Source organism: Entamoeba invadens, assembly GCF_000330505.1.
Source record: "Entamoeba invadens IP1 unplaced genomic scaffold scaff_1105074725849, whole genome shotgun sequence".
Taxonomy (NCBI): Eukaryota; Evosea; order Mastigamoebida; family Endamoebidae; genus Entamoeba; species Entamoeba invadens.
In genome coordinates this window covers 642,678-662,710 of record NW_004440189.1, presented here as the reverse complement: position 1 = coordinate 662,710, position 20,033 = coordinate 642,678, and the positions used below count along the sequence as shown (strand labels likewise).

Here is a 20,033-nt window from a genome sequence, read left to right as displayed (position 1 = left end):
ATATAATTGTGTCGTTTTACTATAACAAATCTACAGCATCGGTACTAATTGCTGTTGATATGTTTGCATTTGTTAATAAATACCTTTTAATTTAACTTTTTTATTTATTTTTCCACTTTTATATATTTTTTCACATTTAATCTCATTTCCCGAAAATGTGGCATATTATCTCATTGTTTTTCCTATCATCAAAATATATATATTTTAATTTATTTTATTATACTATTTTTTTTTATCCACAACTTTTGTCAACCCTAAAATACACATGGAAACAATTTTTTTTTACTATAATATAGTTTAATTTAATCTGAATATAATTATAATAAAAAATTACAATTAAGTTTAGATATAATACTACAAATTATTTTATTATAATAATAATTAATAATTTATATACATATTATTAAAAAAATATAAAAACAATTTTTTGAATATTTTCTTGAATTCCAACCAATAATTCCACAAATCCAAATCTAATTGTTCTTTACATTTTTTGACGAACATCATCCTTCTACATCGTATTGATAAAATAAGACACGAACTTGTTTTTTAATGTTTGAAACTTTCCTTTTAACCGTTCTTTGTTCAACATTAAGTTTAGCTGATTATAATTATACAACGCCTGGTTGGTGTAAAAATGACAATTCTATTTATTATGATTATAACAAGGGAGTATGTACATTAAGAGGATGGAATATTATATCAAATGACGATTCAAGTGTACAACAAGACAACATTACTTTTACATTACAAGCCGATTCTGTGATGGTTTTCAATAGTGCATCACTAAAAAGTGATGCTATTTACTTGTATACAAGGCATTTTAAATTTGATAACGGAAACAAGATGAATTCCCTGTTGTTTGTGAATCGAGACAAACCTGAACAAAATATCATTCACGACACAAACCGTCCAAATGGACTGTATATTGGAATTGGGTGTTATGATTGGGTCACTCCCAAAAATGTTGCGTGCCGAACAACTGCATATGAAAATGCACGAACAATTGTAGATATTCATTATAATGGGGTGTTATTATACTCAGATATCAATGAAAAGTTTATATTAAACATATGGAGATATTCAAATCAAACGAATCCCGTCCAATTGTACATTGAAGGTGATGTATCACAAGACGTCACCGTTCAATTAAAAAACTTCCCATCACGAAATGATTATAATAAAGCGAATTATATTTTTACTGGCAAAAACATTTACAATATAAATTTATTGAATGGAAGTAACCAATACATAACGAGAGCTTGTACCAGAAATGCTATATCTCGATTCATTTTATTGTCTTCAAATAATCCAGTCATTGATTGTGATTGTATCCCTGACAACGCAACTGTTGCAACGGCATTCAACTACCCCGATTGTCAATATAACAACTCCTATTTTGTTATTAATTTATCAAAACTCGAAGCAACAAATAATATTGTTACAACAATTTTCGAACAATCAATTTGGTACTCATTATATGTGAATGTTCGAATACAATATTTAATCACTTCAACCAACGACACACTGTCTTTCAATATAATTACTGTTAGAGAAAACACAAACGTTCTCTTTAACACAATGGTACAAACAGACACAATCGAAATCACTGGGAGTGCAAACTTCACATTTGCGAAGGGGGTCGATGTTACAACAATTATAATAACAAATAACACTGCTGATAAATTTGTGTTGTTTTATGTACATGAGGAGTTCACAATTCCTGATGGTGTGGATAGGTGTGGATATCGTGTCATAAAGAGTGATACTCCAAATAGATCCACATTATGTAGTTGTACATTCGATTCAAATGGATATGATTCTTTTGACTGTTCTTTGAACATATACAAAAGTGGCATGTATCTCACGATCGACAGCACTAATTACAGAACAGTCACACAAGAGACTTGGATTGATATCATTCAAAATCAAGAATTAACAATTCCACAAGGAACTTCTTTATTGGCAACACATTGTACCTTCCCTTATAAAATGGATGTGTTTGGAAATATAAATTGCTTGTTTGTGAGTTTAAGTGAATTGAGTAATGTCACTCTGAAAAATGGGTCCTCTTTTAATGTTAATTCATTAACATTTACTAAAACGAGTGAATTTATTAACGAGAATGGTATTATTAAAATTGAAAGTGGTAGTCTTTTTGATACTAAAAGTTCAACAATTACAATTGAATATTTCAACGATGTTTGTGTTGATTTGATCTCTTTCAAAGAACAGAAAATGATATCATTTACACATGGAAATTATTACAACAACAAACTTCTTCGTGTGTGTGGCGGAACTGACACAAACAAAATTATTTGTAAGATGAGTGGAGAAAAGATTTCTGAATCTTCTAGTTTTATATATCCAATGCACTGCCCAATATACACCAACTCAAGTTTGTTCAAGGTTGAATCTGAAAAACTGACTATCGACAGAGCGTATAACGGTTACTTTGAGTTGGAGACACCAATACTTAGTTTGAGCAACAAGATGAATAATCAAAACATTCAAATAATGGATAACTCGCTCATAACAAAAAGTGTTTTACATTTTACTGATGACTCTTTGGAAACAACAATAGATACTTTGGATTACAAAGAAAAATTACTTATAAGTAACAAATTCAAGTTTGGGGATACATCTAAGAATACACAATTAGACAAATCCAATCATCGTATAAAAAGTGCTACACAAGTTATTTCTGTTTCAGAAAGCAACATATGTAAAGCTTATTATTTGATAAATAAAGACGGTATTTCAACCAAGCAATGTCTTATTTGTGATGAATTGTTGTATAATGGAAATTGTTATCATAGAGAAGAGTGTATAACAACAACTAATATGAGTATATGCGAAGAATGTCAACCGACATATGAAGTAGTCAAAAGTGGATGCTTAAGTTGTCGATCAAAATGTCGGAGATGTGTGAGTGGAACATGTATTCAATGTATGGATGGTTATGGGTTCAATGAAACGAATGAATGTCTTTTAAATGGTGATAACATAGAGAATTTCAACAATAAAGTGTTGTACTGTAAACCGACGTTCTATTTTAAGAAGACAAAGTGTGACTATTGTGGAGACAATTGTGCTTCTTGTTATTATGACATGATCATTGACAAACCCATTTGCACAATATGTACATCACCATTTGTTTTGGAAAATGACACATGTATACTTGAAAATGTGGGGGGTGTCGACATAATACGAAATACACAAATCACTTCATGTAAAAGAGGGTTTTACATTTTAGATGGCAAATGCATAGGTTGTCATTCTTTTGGAGAGTCGTGCAAATACTGCAATTCAAAACAATGTCTTCAATGTGTTGGTGGAAATGTCGATGCAGAAGGAAAATGTCAAACAACTGAAATATCGAAGTGTGTTCCATCAACAAACACATATTGTACAAAATGTGTATCAACAAAAGATTACATATCAAATTCAAAATGTGTTGAAAATGAACTCAATTGTTCGGTTGTGAAATTTGATGGTTCAAAATGTGACATATGTTCCAACTCACTTTTGCTCTTAAATGGTAAATGCATTAAAAGAGTTGATAACTCGACGGAGTGTGATTTCTGGAGAGAAACAGAAGATGTTTGTCTTCGGTGCGAACTTGGTAAATATTATGAACCCACCAGTTTGTCGTGTGATAACTGTAGTACCAATTGTTTAAACTGTTTCAACTCAACCAAGTGTCTTGGCTGTGAAGAAGGTTATTTATTAGCGAATGGTTCATGTACTATTTATGAAGCCGTAAGTAGTCATTGTATCAAAGTAGTTCCATTGTCCTCGTTTTGTGCGATATGTGAAGGTATGTATTACAGAACCAACGAAGGAGTATGCGAAAAGTGTATATCCAATTGTGATGAATGTATTTCGGGTGATAGATGTACCATTTGTGGTACAAACTTTTACTTACTTTCAAATGCCACAAAATGTGTTTCATTTGACGCTTTAACAAATTGTGATATAAAGACGTCTCGTGGGTGTTCATATTGTTCATCTGGTTATTATCTGGAAGAACAAACATGTTTCAAATGTGACCAAAAAACAACTTTTTGTGAGAAGTGTTCCCAGAGTGGTCGTTGTAATTTATGTGTCCAAAACTACATATTAAAAAATGATGAATGTGTTTCCAAAATTGATGTTGATAATTGTGTTGAGGTATCCAATTCAAAATGTGTAAAATGTACTTTTTGGCACGTTCCGACTGATGAAGGTACTGGGTGCAAAACACATGTGGTGTGGTGGGTGTTATTTATTGTGATTGTGATTTTCCTCATTTTTATTCTATTGATCATTTTTGCCATTTTTAGACTGAATTTACTGATCATCAAGATGCGGCGAAATGCAAAACTACGAAAACAATTTTCAATATTTGACATGAAACACTCGAACATCCAATTTGTGAGTACAAACACGAAAGGAGTTGTTGTCAGCGAGAAGGTTTTGTTATTTGAAACTTCTTTAGACAAGCCTGAAATACCAGTAGAAGTTGAAAGTCGTGAATTGATATGTGTTGGCAACACCTCCAAAAGTTCCATCAAAGTGCAGTTTAGTATGAAAGACGATTGCGAGAAATATTCAATGCGGACCGTCCCACAGATTATGACAATCCCAAAGGGGAAAGCACTTGAATTTGAAGTATTTTTAACTCCGCACTGTGGAGGCACAATTGAAGATAAAATCATTTTAATTTCAGTTTGTATGAAAAATGGTGTAACTTCACAAGTTGAAATACAAATCAAGGGTGAAACAGAGATATCCACTCGAATTGATGAAGATGAGTTAATAGAAGAGAAGAAGATAGGGCAAGGCAGTTTTGGAATTGTGTATAAAGGGGTGTTTCGAGGCAATCAGGTTGCAATCAAGAAGATGAAAAGTGTGACGGAAGGGGTTGAAGATTTTGAGAAGGAAGTTGCGATGCTTGAAAAGTTTCGAAGTGATTATATCGTTCACTTTTATGGAGCTGTCATGCTTAAGAAAAAAAGATGTTTAGTCACAGAATTTGCTCCTTTTGGCAGTCTTGAGGATTTGATTGAAAAGACCACGGACTGTAGTCCAGTCGAAATGTCTATGAGAGACAAATTCATGTTGGACGCTGCTCAAGGTATTCTATACTTACACTCCAATGGTATTATCCATAGAGATATCAAACCAGATAATATTCTGATAATGTCACTCGATCAAAACAACAAAGTAAATGCTAAATTGACTGATTTTGGATCGTCGAGAAACATCAATATGTTGATGACTAACATGACTTTCACTAAAGGAATAGGAACACCTAAATTCATGGCACCCGAAGTTTTGAATAAACAGAAATACAAGAAAGAGGCAGATATTTTCTCTTTCGGAGTTACATTGTTTGAATGTTATAAATGGGGAGAAGCATACCCTAAAAATGAATTTAAATACGCATGGAATGTTGTGGAATTTATAATGAGCGGGAAAAGACTTGCAAAACATGTTGAAATGAATGATGAGAGATATGGTATCATCTCAAAGTGTTGGGAAACAATACCAAATGAGAGATTAACGGCTCAACAAGTTGTGGACATGTTGAGTGTTCATGTTAAATAATTAATAATGTTGTTGTTATTTTAATTTTAAATTTGTTGAATTTAATGTTATGTTGTGTTTCCATTTACTCTTTTGTGATAAATGGATCTACTATATTATTTCAATTCAAAAACCAATTAATAACCATCGTCAATTTTTATTTTCTAAACAAAACGATTACAACTTTTTAACAACAATCTTTAAATAGTTTTGAAAAGGAAAATAAGATAATCATTTCTTGTTAATTACAAAGACGTTTTCAATTTTTGAAATGTAATCCTTTTTTCAAATTGTACTATAACTTTTTTATCAAAGTATTTTACCATTCTGTCACAATCAATTACAACACAACAATAAAAAACTTGCACATATCAATCGGAAATTAACAGATAATTTAACTGTTAAATACACATTCGTTATTATTCTAATTAAAAATTCAATGATGCAACCATTGCTTTTTAACAACAGTAAAATTATATAAATTTACCCAAAGTTTTTTCAAATAATATAAACTGTTTTTCAAAAGTCGGTACCGAAAGGACCCGACTTTTTGAAGTAAATGATTCCAAATATTTTTCATTTTGTTTGACATCGTTTTTTTGCTTATTTTTTTCCCTCTTATTTTTTAAAAAACAAACTTGACTGAACCTTGAATTTAGACCAAGCTAAAAAATTAAATAAAAAATAACAAGGAAAATATCAAATAACTTACTTCTTCAAAAATTTTGCTTGACCATATGGTTGTTTTTGCCGTGAGTAAAACCGACTTTTTCTCTTTTCAAAAGAAAATGTTAATGATCCAACAAATAATAAAAATCTTTCAATTTCATTAACACTTACAACACAAAGAAAAGATTATTGAAAATAAAAATAACCATTTAATATGTGTAGTGTTTCAAAGTTTGTTTTTTTTAAAGAGACAACCATAAAATAACAACAAGTTAGAACGATTTATTGTGTATTTTGAAGTGGGGGAGAGTCGTAATGTGAGAGGTAAAATACGGTTATCTCACCCATTCAAACTACTCGTCCATTACCAAAAGGCAAAAATGCCGATTTTTTGAGAATCTCAACAGTGAAAAAGACTGAATAACAGTCTCAGAAAATCGGACAAGTTTGTTCTAATTTTTTGTTAAAATCCCGAAATTTTAATTGAAATTTATAACTGTATTGGTTTTGAGGGTTAAAAAGTCGGTACTGTTTTTTCTTTTTTTCAAATGGAAATTATAAATGAAAACAACAAAAAAACTTTAAAAAACGGGAATTTATTATAAAAGGGTTTCCACTAATAATTGGTAAAGTACCGACTTTTGGCATACAGTTTAGTTTGTTACAAAAATTATTTAAAATCATTATGATATTTAAAAAATAAACAACAATTGTATTTTATGAACCTTTGTGACAACAAACAAAAAATACATTATTTTTTGAAATTGATTTCTGTTTGTAAAACAATTTAACGATATTATCGATTTAATTATTAAGGTATCTCAAAAGAACAGGAGGTAATTAATTGATAACAAAATGTTGAAATTTTAATATTTTAAATGTTTTACTGTTTTGGTAATCACCTTCTGTGTGTTATATCTATATATATGTTTTAATGTTTTTTGTAGTTATGATAATAAAAATTTTAATATCAAAAAGTTAAAAAATAACAAATTGTTTTCAAAAGATAAATAAATTCTATTCTGAACAAAAACAAAACAAATAATATGATAATGTTTTAAAAAAATATTAATGAAATAATCAAAAAGAACACTATTATTTGATTAAAAATATGGTTTTAGAAAACCATATTGATATATTATAATTTCTTATAATTTATTTTATTTTAAAAAAAAAAGAATCTGTCTTGGCAAAATGAACAAAGTTTAACATTATTTGATTTCCTTTTTTAATGATTCATATAAATATAAACATTTTAGTAGGTTCAATAATTAATACAAAATTATATCATTCGCCAACTTTTTAAATACAATTGTTATTATAACTGATTGCCAGTTTCTTGTAAATATTAGGTCAATTTATTGTAATATAACAGGCATCATGAATTTAATTATATTTAGACGATAAAGTATTCAACATCGGCATTTATAAAAACCTTTACCATCAATTACACCCTTTTTCACATTTCATTATAAAAATAACAAACAAAAGAAACCTGGAGTACTCCTGTTTTTCCATTTCAAACACTTCGAAAAAACAACAAACAATACTTTTAAATGATAATTTGCAATTAATAACATGTGTTTTTTATAACACCCTCTCCCAATAATTTCCTTAAATGCTGGCTGGTATAACTGAACAAAAAATATTGTATTGAAATTAAAATAACGAATCTCCGAAATCATAATAGGCATTTTTTATTGCTCCAACTAATTTGGAATGAATTATAGTATAAAAAGTGATCATTTAATAGTTTTTACAACTGTTTGTATTGCCACGAAGTAAAAGTGCTCAAATGTAGCCAAGTCCACGAATGAACAATTCTTGTCAAACTCCCGATTGTTTTATTTTGGGGTGGCAGTATTATACCCTTTCCCTCTTTAACAACTATATGATTATTGTAAAATAACTATCAATGTATAGTATCTGAAATCAATTATTTTTAAAACAACCCAAAAAATGAACCCCATTATTATGGCCAATTAACACATTAAATAACTGCGAGTATTCGGGCTTTATAACATGAATGGTGTGTAATTCATAAATAGAAAACTTGTGTTTGTGGTTACCAAAAGTATAAGAACTCCGAACGCCACAATCATAACTGTCATGGAAAGCTTTCTAACTATGAACGTCGGTATTACACACGAGATAAAGAACATCTCCACGATCACTATCTGCGGCGTTACGTGTTCTATTTCGACTATCACACGATCACATCCAGACCTCAAACAATTCACCCTCTTTGATATCGACACAACAACACTCAATGGCACAACAGTAGAAAACGCACTGACAGCAATTAAAACGGCTAAGTCAGTTCTTCCTGTGGCGGCAACTTATAAACACCAAAATGGTGTTTTTATCTTATGTTGCGAATCTTGTCTGTTCGACGAAGTCACCAAAGAAAAAATAACAACCGACCAAGCAAAGTACTTTTTCTCTGACATTGCAACATTACTTACAATTACTGACCCTTTGTCTTACTTACTTAAAACAGAAACTGTACTCTTTAAGTTGGATCCTATACACTCTACTTGCAGATCAAGATGTGACACGCCATCATCTCCACTTCCCCACTTGTTGTTGTCCCCGCTTGCATTCTTCTTGAAAAGCGATAAGATGACCAAAGAAGATCTGAAAATGGATTCACTCCTCTTAATAAGCAAACTCACAAATTTCATTGCGTTGTTGGAAGACGACAGCTATCTCTTTGTTAAGGAGGCTAAACACTTTGTTGGGTCTTTTATGAATAAAAGTTTGGAAGAACAACTCAATTCCGACTTCCTCAAAAATTGTAAGACATTCCAAGAGCTCCCCAAGGGTACCCTTTCTGATTACAAGGCAATCAATTTCATTGGAAATGGAGCTTGTGGTCTTGTCATGGAAGTTGAAAAAAATGGAGTCAGATATGCTATGAAACAAAGTTGTCGAGCAGATACTCTCCAGCGGGAGGCTCGTGCAATGAAACTTTTTCACCACAAAAACACCGTCAGTTTTGTCGATTACATTGAGTCTGCGGAGTCCTTTGTGTCCCATTTTGGTATCCGGACCAATCGGTCTAAAAAGTATTATTACTTAGTCATGGAGTTATGTGACTTTACTCTTGCAGAATACACTGAAAATAGGGTTTTGAGTGATACAGAACTTTCTTATCTTGTTGAGCAGATCAATTGTGGTTTAGAGTATCTTGTTAAAGTGAAGAAAGTGATGCACAGAGACATTAAATTAGACAACATTCTTCTTAAAGTATCCAAAGATGGGAAGATGCAAGTGAAAATAGCCGACTACGGCTTTTGTCGAAGTATCAACGGCAACACTGAAAGGGGGTTAGTCGGGACTCCAATGTATTCATGTCCAGAAATCTTACAAAAATCAAGTCCGTCAGTCAAGAGTGACTTGTACTCCGTTGGTGTGATGTTCTTCAAAATGGTCACTGGACGGTTCCCTAAACAAAATGAAAACATCCCAACGGGAAATGAAATGAGAGGACTCCAATCACTCATCTCCGGTCTTGTCGACGTCGAAGAGAAACGATTTGGGTGGGATGAATATTTCGACCAGAGATTTACTGTTCATTGCTAATTTATTTATTTTGTACAGCAGAGCGTTCTGGTTATTTTTTATAGTAAAATTACTATTAATGTATAGTTCAACACACTGATATTAAAAGTTAACTAGAAAACACATTCACATGTCAAAGAACAAGTCACTCGCTCTACAACTCCGACCAGAAACAAACGAAATCAAGCTCGCGAAGACAAAGGAATACATTAAATACACACCAATACAACGGGGTAACGTTATTCCTGAAGAACGCATTATCGAAATTATCGACGAGGAAATCGACCCATTCGACCCACCAAAATTTAAGTACCAAAAAGTTGTTGCAAGACAGGTTGTGGAACCGGTGCCAATACTCCACGCCCCACCTAAAAAAGCAACGAAAGAAGAGATGGAGGAATGGAAGATACCTCCATGTATATCAAATTGGAAGAACAAGAACGGATACACCATTGCACTAGATAAGAGAGTCGCTGCGGATGGGCGACACTTGGAGCAAACGGAAATTGGCGAGAGACACGCAGAATTTGCAGAGGCGTTGTACTTAGCGGAAAAGGCCTCTGCGGAAGAGAACGCGAAGAAGGTTGAAATGAAGCGGAAAGTGGAAATGGCGAAGAAAGAGAAGAACGAAGAGGAGATGCGTAAATTAGCGATGGCGATGAGGAAGTTACGAGAAGAGGAAGAAGTGGGTGAAGTTGATGAGGGTCGAGAAAGGAGAGACCAGGCCCGAGAAGAGCGTCGAAAAGATCGAGAAGAGTTTTATCGCAAAGCCGGGTATAAAGGGCTTCAAAAGGATATGGAGAGAGAGCGGAAACGAGATGTTGCGGAGTCTATCGCGCTTGGGAAAAAGGTTGATTCCAAAGATCTTATGTTTGACCAACGATTGTTTAACCAAGAGAGTGGTGTAACATCGGGATTTGGGGATGAAGATGATTATAATGTGTATGACAAAAATTTGTTCAATCCTGAGACTCGGCAATATCGACCGAAGGATGAGAAGGATGAATGATAGAGTCAACACTTTGAGTGTTTCAATGTACCAAAAAGTGATTGTTTTTTGCGGTTTTTTATTTCATAGTCTCATTCAAAATTCTGTTTTGTATTGAATGATGTATATAATTTATAGAGATAACTGATCTTGTAAATATAATGCAACAGTTGCTGTTGAAAAAAGCCGAATTGGAGAAACAAATCCAAATGGAAACAATTCAGTATAACACAAATTTTGAGGTGTACACGCAATTAAACAACGAAATTAAAGAGAGTATGGGGTCGGGCGGGAATGGGTATATGGAGGAAAACGACACGGAACTCCAACAATTGATCGATGAAGAAAGACAACTGAGGTACCAAGTCTTTCTGAAGGAATTTGCAGGACTTCAAAAGAAGAAATACGATATGTCCAATTTCATTCTGGCCCCACAAGTTGTGCCAGAACAACCCACAATCAATGTTGCGCCAATTGTCGTCGAAGAGGTGATAAACGCGCAACCGATTTTTTTGGTTCTCCCGTGTTTGATCGCGAGTGTTGTTGATACAAGAAAAAAAGACATATTGAAGGTGTGTAAATGCACAAAAGTCGGTCTCCGATATGAGAGTGAAAAGAAGGTGTTGACACCCCAGAACGTCGAAGACGCCATTATTAACACTCCACGAATACTTTGTGTTGTTCAAACTAAGTGCGGCAACATCTTCTTTTTCTATGTCGAGGAAAATGGAGATACGAATGAAGTCTTTGTTGGCTCTTTGGTTTCGCCACTTGTTGGGATAAATGAAGTTACATTAAACAGTATTGGGCATGCGTTCTCGTATCGAAACGAACTAGTTTTTGGAGAAATCGTTCTTTCTTTTGATGGAAAAATCCGTGGCAACTTAGACGCACTCTCCGTTTCAAATGAATTCACGTACTTGAGCCTTTACAAAGTTTTTAAGTGATATTTTGCTGTTTGTTTGTTGGTTAGTATAGAAACTATAAATTTGTGGTTTATAAATTAACTATAATTAATAATTTAAATACTATTTATTCAAATTATCGAACTTTATTTTGACAATTTAAGTAATAATTTGGCAAATTGATAATTCAAATTCTATTCTTAGTGAATTCCATTTTCTCAAAAAACTATATTGTTATAGTATAATTGTTATAAAATATAGTTGACTTGACAAGTAAACGAAAAATGAAAACTACAAAAGTCAATGGAGTTTATTGCAACGCTGATTTTATCAGTGATTATACCAGGTTTAGGCATGCTAAAGAAATCACTAACAATCCCAGGAGCAATATTTGCGTTTGCAACTGCAATGCTCCATTTTGCGCCTGGACTAACTCCCGCTATCTACGTATCAACGTTTTTCATCACGTCGTCTGCACTCACCAAAGTTGGAAAACAAAAGAAGAAAACAATTGAAGCAACATATGCAAAAGGTTTGTAATATTATAATTATTATAATTATTATAATTATTATAATTATTATAGTTATTATAGTTATTACAGTTATTACAAGAGAAATGAAGTGAACTTACATAGAGAATCAGTGAGAGGCGTCGAACAAGTCTTTTGCAACAGTTTAATTCCTTCAATATGTTGTTTATTGATATATTTTATGAAAGGGACATACAAAATAGAATATTGCAACACCCCAACAACTTTGGAGACCCTTATATATGGGATGATACCAGGGTTCTACAGCTGCACAAATGGAGATACTTGGTCGTCTGAGATCGGGGTATTGAGCAAAACACAACCATTCCATTTGACTCTATTTAAACGTGTTCCAACCGGAACAAATGGCGGAGTAAGCTTAGTTGGAGTTGTCGCGGGGTTATTAGGTTCTTTACTCATTGGAACAATTGCTGCATTATCGCAGACTCTAATATGTGGATTCGAAGTACATTCTGCTTTCTTGGTTTTGACTTCAGTCACTATAAGTGGAGTCATTGGGAACTTTTTAGATAGTCTAATTGGTGGAACACTTCAATACTCCGGGTGGGATAATGTTAACAAACGTGTTGTGAGAGAAAACGGCGAAAACGTGACTAGGATTTGTGGACAAGACATCTTGTCAAATTCAATGGTCAATTTGATCACTTCTACAATATCAGGTGTCATCTGCGCTACACTCTTTGTGTATTTCTCACTCTAATTTATGAGTCAATATCTTTTTTTTAACAATAACTTTAGATGGACTAATTCAGATGATTGGATGTTTAATACTGTATATAATCTAATTGCTTAAATTTTCATCATTTTACGTGGAGAGTAATTATTGTTGTCCTTGATAAATTATTACCATCAAATTATACTAAATTTTATCAAATGTTATAAATAAATATAAAACTAGAATTTATATCACTTTTATTATTTCTTTTTATAATACTATTATAGTAAATTTAATTATTACATTTTGTGCATAAAAAAAAACAATTTTGTTTCTTTTCAAATAATTGTATTTATAAATTATTATAGTTTTATAGTTAATAAACTATTCAAGAAGAAAAAATGGAACAAACCAATGGGACGATTGTTTGGTTTTGAATACAATTAAGAAGTAGATTTGGTTAAATAATGAAATGCTATTCCCAGAAGTCCATTTGTCATACCTAAAACTCGAACCCGTGTCTATAGTAAAAATGATGTATTTTATTAAAACAATCAACTAGAAAAAGAGCCAAAGGAATAATTAGAATCGATTTTTTTATACTTTTCCCATGAAAATGAGGCTTTTGAAGAGAACAACAATCGGAAACTTTGTCCAACAAAAGAAAAAGTTTAATTCTGTGAACGAAAGAGGAGAAAAAATAAGAGCAAATTATAACTAACAAAAACAAAATGACTTTGCTCCTTGTGGCGACTGGCCTTGTCCTTGGATGGCTTCTTTCATACTTCTTCCCATGTAAAGAAATCTTGTACAACCTTTATTCGCAACTCTTTAAACGTTTCACAAGAGCCACTGGTATCCACGGAATGATCCAAAAGGAGATCACAAAGTCAGTGAACTATCTTGCCGACGGATTGAAAATCAAAGAATTCGACAACTACACTGAGATACCTGAGGTCGGACTTTCAAAGGACAAAATGTATGAATTGCTCGAGACCCGTATGAACTACGACAATAATGTCATTAAGAAGAAACATATTTCTGGGTCATTCTATTCGGCATCACCTGAGCGTCTTGAGGTGACAAGTCAAGCTACAAAGCTCTTTGTTTTATCAAACCCATTACATGCAGATAACTGCCCTTCTGTAAGAAAGATGGAGGCGGAAGTTATTCGAATGACATCGAATATGTTACACGGCAGCGAAGGTGTGAGAGGCATGATGACTACTGGCGGGTCCGAGAGTATTATTTTGGCTGTAAGAGCGCATTACCTCAATGCTATTAAGAACAGAAATGTACCACAAAATGAGTGTGAAATTGTTATGAGTCTCAACGCACACCCCGCATGGTTGAAAGGATGCGAATTGATGCACATCACTCCCGTTATCATTCCAATCAATGACAAGTTTGCTATGGGTGTTGATGATCTCAAATACAAAGTGACTGAAAAAACTGTCTTGGTTGTGGTCAGCGCACCGTCATATCCACATGGAAATATCGATGAAATTGAAGGCATTGCGACTTATTGTAAATCGATGGGTGTCCCAGTTCACGTCGATGCGTGTTTGGGTGGATTTGTAGACGCATGGGGCGAGGCCGCAGGGTTCAACGTCCCCAAATTTGACTTCCAAATTGAAGGTGTGAGGAGCATATCGTGTGATACACACAAATATGGGTATGCGCCAAAGGGATCTTCTGTGCTTTTGTTTGACAACGAAGAGCTGAGAAATATAGTGTTCTTCAGATATCCAAAATGGGTTGGTGGGTTGTACTGTTCACCATCTATTCCGGGGAGTAGAGCTGGGAGTGCTATTGCGGGTGCTTGGGCTTCATTATTGTTTACTGGTAAAGAGGGGTACATAAAAGCCTCGAAAGGCATATTGGGCACCGCTAAAAACTTGAAGAAGGCATTAAGTACAATGGAAGGAATCAAATTGATTACCGACTTGAATCAAGACACTTCCGTTGTTGCGTTCACAACGACAAAATTGAACATTTACAAAGTCAGTGATTGTATGAATAAGGAATTCAACTGGGAATTAAACACTTTACAATTTCCATCTGCAGTGCATTTGTGCTTGACCGAAAACACGATCGGCTGCGAGGAGGAATTCTTGAAGGACTTGAAAAAGGCTATGGACATCATAGAGAAGGACCCCAGTAACAAGAAGTACAATGTCTGGGCACCAGTGTACGGAATGACATCATCGATTCCTGATAATGACACTTTGGAAGACATGGTTGGGCAAGTTATTGCGCAGTACTGTGATGTGATCTAATGGTTTAATTATGTGTTGAAGTGCTATTTGGGTTGATACAAAATTCATAATTATAATGAAGTATTTTTTTATAGAAATGGAATGAAAAAATACTTTAAAACATAACATGGATCTGTGATTATTGTATCAAAAATAAATTCTTTCGACTCAAGTATTATACAAGTATAGTTACTATTAATAATAAAACTATATTTTTTACTACAACATTGTTCAAAAAATGTTTTGGAAAGAAATAAATGAAATATGTGAAATTTAAAAAAAATAATTCAAATTGCTTTGAAAAAAAAACACAAAATCACAATTTGGCATTTTTTCAATCATCTTTTTGGCATTTTAAAAATAGATTAACACTCAATAATGTCAATTTAGTTTTTGAACTTTAAAATATTGAAAAAAACAAAAAAAATTATGTATTACTTTTGTTGTTTCTTTTTGTTGGAAATTTATAATAAAAGCGAATTTGGTTATGAGAAGTTTTGAATGCTGAAAAACGATTTGATATCAAAGAAAATTATTTGTTTAGGCTTTTTCAAAACAATTATCTTTACAACAGCCAAAAAAAAGACTATTTTGATGCAGAAAGATTTTTGGCAAAAAATCTTTCATTTTGAGTTTATTTTGCCGAGGTGGTTAGTATTTTTGTAATTGTTATAAATAATAATAAAAGTATCAAATTAAATTGTTTTTAAAATAACAATTCGAACAAAACTAAAATATACCTTTCAAAAATAGACTTAAGTAGAAAAAACAAACTATAATATATAGTAAAATTACTATATAAATAAACCATGTTAAAAAAGTAGAACTAAGAATTCTTCTTGTTAAAAACAGAATAAACGAAAAACATGAACTCTGAGATTATAAAGTCCACAAAAACGGGAATGTGGCCAAGTAAATTCACAACATTCATTGAAAAACATCTTCAAAGAAGCATAAAAAGAGTAGTAAAATTCTAATAAAAAAATTAAAAATAAAGTTGATTGTTAAAAATGTAAATACTTATAGTGTCCAAAAATCAAAGAAAAAATAACCAAAGGAACTGGGTTTTCAAAATGCGAATATTAATCCTATTGTCAGCATTTGTTTCTCTTTCACTTTCAGAAGTGATTACCTGTACAGATCAGCAGTACTGGGACCAAACACAAAAAAAATGTATGGAATGCGCTGTTACTAATCCAGCAAACAACTGCAAAACTTGTTGGGCAACTGACAAGTGCACTTCTTGCAATGATGGTTTTTACTTGAACGAAGACTATAAATGCAAGGCTCGAGACACACAGAACTGTCTTACATATGATGGGTTGTACTGTATCGAATGTCAACAAGGATACTACATCTCTAACATGCTTTGCTATACTTGTGCCCTTACTAACTGTGCTTATTGTACGTCTACCAAATGCTTCAAGTGTAAAGACAATCTTGTTCTCTATGAATACATCGACACCAACGGCAATGAAAAACAAGAGTGTGTTGACTGTACCCAAACAGCAAACGACGAGAAGTGTGGGAGATGCCCTCTTGGAAAGTACTTTGACCCTGACACATTCACATGCAAAGTGTGCAGAGAAGGGTGCCAACGCTGCACAACCAAAGACAATTGTTACCTCTGTAACACAGACACTGCTCTTATAAACCCGGAGGATCCCACTTCTCAGTGTGGGAAGATAACTGGATGTCTTGACGGAAACTATTATGGCAATCACTGCGAGTTATGTGAAGACACTTATTTCTTGTCATTGGGGAAGTGTGAAAAGTGTGAGACAGGATGCAAGAGATGCATTGATGCAACACAGTGTGTTGAGTGTGAGAACGGTGGGACCTTGACGAACGGGAAATGTACTAAAGACCCCAACTGTGCGAGATCAAGTTCTATTATGGGCTGCATTGAATGTAACGAAGGGTACTACCTTGATGACTCTTCTGTATGCCAAGCCTGCCCTAAACAATGCAGAACGTGTTTGAATAGCAACTATTGCTTTGCTTGTGCCGAGGACTATTACTTCACTGATGCCACTAATGGTGTTTGTACCGTAAAGGATAGCAGAGTTTGTAATGTTGTAGACCAGTACGGTTGCTTGCAATGCAGATATGATGTTACTTATAATGAAACTCTCGACAAAAATGTGAATGAAGACTTGGAGGACAAAAGTAAACTGCCTAAAAACCCTCTTCTCGGCTTTTACTTGCCAATCATACCAAACACAAATCCAGTTAGATACGAACCAACGTGCGAGGCGTGCAATGTCACATGCCGAATTTGTGAATACAACAAGAACTGGTGTACTGGTTGCAATGAAGGGTATGCTCTTGAAATCAACGAAACAGCTAAGGCCGAGTACTCAAAAATATTTGGTGTGAGTGTTGATATTTTCATGTGCATTCCAAAGCCAGATTCGTGTGCTGAAACGGGTTTGTTTACTTTTTATTGTTATTTTAATTAAGAGAAAACTATAATATTTATAATATCTTTTATAGATAATAAATTATATTGTTTATATCATTAACAACAACTTAACACTAGAAATGGGGTATTGTATCAAATGTGCGGATAAGTACTTTATCAGTCAGGTCTCTTGCATTAAGTGCGACGAGTCATGCGATACCTGCACCAAACAAACTTTCTGTCAGTCGTGCAATACTACAACAGTCAATGGGTCTGGAACCAATGCCAATTACTGGAGAAGACCATCTGACAACATGAAGTCCGACGAAGCTAAAGGGTTGTGTCTCAGTGTTGAACAATCGATTGAACAAGGGTATGGCTTAAATTGCAGTGGACCGATTACACAATCTGGTTGTTCTTCTTGTCATATTGGTGACTATCTTGATGACGGAGAGTGTAAGCATTGCCCGAGTGAAGGGAAGGAGAGATGTTACGAATGCAAATTGTCTGCGTTAGACAATGGAACACAAGTTCCCCGTTGTACTTCATGTCAACCCGACACGGAGTATCTTGGAAAGGATGATTTCTTGTGCTATCCCTGTTCTGGCATTAAGAATTGTGCTTCATGTAGTAACAGAGGATGTTACACATGCAACGAGGGATATTCTGTATCCGCCGATAGAATGGAATGTACGAAGGTGAATCTTGCGTTGATCATTCCATTGGTCGTTGTTGGGTTGTTGTTGATCATCATTGTCATTGCCATCATCATCTTCTTTGTCTGGAGACGTAAGAGAAAAACAATGAAGGAGAGAGAAAAGGAGATCAAGCCTTTTAAGGTGTCCAATGCTGTCGAGATGGCTTTGTTGTCGGCAGATAACGCGAACTTCCCATTGAAGACTAACAAGTGGACTTTGAATTTTGGCCACGCCGGGTCGAAGGTTGTCATCGATCAGCCTTATGAAGAAACAGTGGAAGTCTCGAACACCACGAAGAAGTCATACTTCTTCGAAATCATTGCTGGTGCCAACCATTGTTATGACCTTACTGCAGAGCCAATGAGATATACGTTGAAGCCCGGATATGCCATTTCCGTCAAGTTCACCATTAAGATGTTGTGTACTGCTATTGTGAGTAACGATATTGGTATTGTTGCTATGGATATGGACGAGGAGTTGAAAGAAACTGCGAAGTTGTCTATTATCATTGAGTCGGATTTGTCGACCAAATTGAACCACGAAGAGCTGAAGTTGCAGATGCCGGCTATTGGTGAAGGTGCGTTTGGTATGGTCTTCTGTGGTACATACAGAGGGCAAAAAGTTGCTGTGAAGAAGATGAAAGCGAGAAACTTGACTGAAGAACAAGAGAAGGAGTTCAAACATGAAGTCAACATGTTGACACAATACCGACATCCGTGCATTGTGTCTTTAGTTGGTGCGGTTTATACCGAAGGTGAAATTTCTATTGTTACCGAATTTGCGGATTACGGCTCACTGAGCAAGATCTGGGACAAGTCACAGGTTTCACTCGATCTTAAAGTGAAGTTCATGGAAGACTTGGTTGTTGCTTTGGCTTTCTTGCATGACAACAACATCATTCACAGAGATATTAAGGGCGAGAACGTCTTGGTCTATTCACTGAATCCACACTCCCCAGTCTGCGGTAAATTGACGGACTTTGGTACATGCAGAAACATCTCCGAGAGAGCGTTGTCGACGAAAGAATTGTCCCAAGGTATCGGAACACCAACATACATGTCACCAGAGTGTTTGGCTAATACTGCATACACTTACTCGTCTGATATCTATTCACTTGCTATGGTCTTATATGAAACATTCACAGAGAAGCAAGCTTATCTTGAAGACGAAAGATTCAATCAGCCTTGGATGATTCCTCAGTTTGTCATTGAAGGAAAGAGACTTGAGAAGCCAAATGGTATACCAGAGAACTACTGGACTTTAATCGAACAATGCTGGAAACAAGAACCAACGGAGAGACCAACTATCGGCCAAGTCTACCAAACACTTGTCAGCTGGGGGATGGATGTCACTAACACTGAACTCGCTGGACAATCCGCAATGAAACAAATGCCAGTGGAACCACAACAACCAATGGGAACAGCACCAGTTGCAACTACCGAACCACAGGCAGACCAAGCCGATAAGAAGTCTGTTTCATCGAAAGAAGACTAATCGCTACTTTTATTGGCTACTCTTTTGTTTACAATCCGTTTTAATCAACAAACTATATTTTATAATTAAATGTACTTATAATACCATTCAATAATTTTAGCAAAAACAATTAATTTCTTTTACTAATCAAATTTTAATTATTAATCAATTAATTTATAACTTATTAAAAAACTGTTTTGGAATAAAAAACAAATATTATACTTTTATTAATTGATATTCTATTTAACCCTATATTAAGAAACTATAGAATAATTGAAATTGAAACTATGACTATAA

The 20,033-nt window shown here is 34.1% G+C and overlaps 7 protein-coding genes across 7 annotated transcripts; all 7 read left to right on the top strand.

Moving 5' to 3' along the window:
* Positions 1-552: 552 nt before the first annotated feature.
* Positions 553-5,592, top strand: EIN_227410 (protein serine/threonine kinase, putative; the record flags this gene model as incomplete). Its single annotated transcript, XM_004255051.1, has 1 exon — positions 553-5,592. One exon carries the CDS (start codon positions 553-555, stop codon positions 5,590-5,592), a length of 5,040 nt encoding a protein of 1,679 aa, XP_004255099.1.
* Positions 5,593-8,349: 2,757 nt separating this feature from the next.
* On the top strand, positions 8,350-9,825 carry EIN_227400 (hypothetical protein; the record flags this gene model as incomplete). The annotated part of the gene is made up of 1 exon (XM_004255050.1): positions 8,350-9,825. The coding sequence occupies one exon, from the start codon at positions 8,350-8,352 to the stop codon at positions 9,823-9,825; it is 1,476 nt and encodes a 491-aa protein (XP_004255098.1).
* Positions 9,826-9,934: 109 nt separating this feature from the next.
* Positions 9,935-10,813, top strand: EIN_227390 (Puff-specific protein Bx42, putative; the record flags this gene model as incomplete). Its single annotated transcript, XM_004255049.1, has 1 exon — positions 9,935-10,813. One exon carries the CDS (start codon positions 9,935-9,937, stop codon positions 10,811-10,813), a length of 879 nt encoding a protein of 292 aa, XP_004255097.1.
* Positions 10,814-10,953: 140 nt separating this feature from the next.
* EIN_227380 (hypothetical protein) lies at positions 10,954-11,739 on the top strand (the record flags this gene model as incomplete). The annotated part of the gene is made up of 1 exon (XM_004255048.1): positions 10,954-11,739. One exon carries the CDS (start codon positions 10,954-10,956, stop codon positions 11,737-11,739), a length of 786 nt encoding a protein of 261 aa, XP_004255096.1.
* Positions 11,740-12,000: 261 nt separating this feature from the next.
* On the top strand, positions 12,001-12,948 carry EIN_227370 (transmembrane protein, putative; the record flags this gene model as incomplete). The annotated part of the gene is made up of 2 exons (XM_004255047.1): positions 12,001-12,229; positions 12,335-12,948. 2 exons carry the CDS (start codon positions 12,001-12,003, stop codon positions 12,946-12,948), a joined length of 843 nt encoding a protein of 280 aa, XP_004255095.1.
* A 686-nt stretch (positions 12,949-13,634) lies between these two features.
* EIN_227360 (sphingosine-1-phosphate lyase, putative) lies at positions 13,635-15,182 on the top strand (the record flags this gene model as incomplete). The annotated part of the gene is made up of 1 exon (XM_004255046.1): positions 13,635-15,182. The coding sequence occupies one exon, from the start codon at positions 13,635-13,637 to the stop codon at positions 15,180-15,182; it is 1,548 nt and encodes a 515-aa protein (XP_004255094.1).
* A 1,052-nt stretch (positions 15,183-16,234) lies between these two features.
* On the top strand, positions 16,235-19,757 carry EIN_227350 (serine-threonine protein kinase, putative; the record flags this gene model as incomplete). The annotated part of the gene is made up of 2 exons (XM_004255045.1): positions 16,235-17,591; positions 17,704-19,757. The coding sequence occupies 2 exons, from the start codon at positions 16,235-16,237 to the stop codon at positions 19,755-19,757; spliced, it is 3,411 nt and encodes a 1,136-aa protein (XP_004255093.1).
* Between the last annotated feature and the right edge of the window lie 276 nt (positions 19,758-20,033).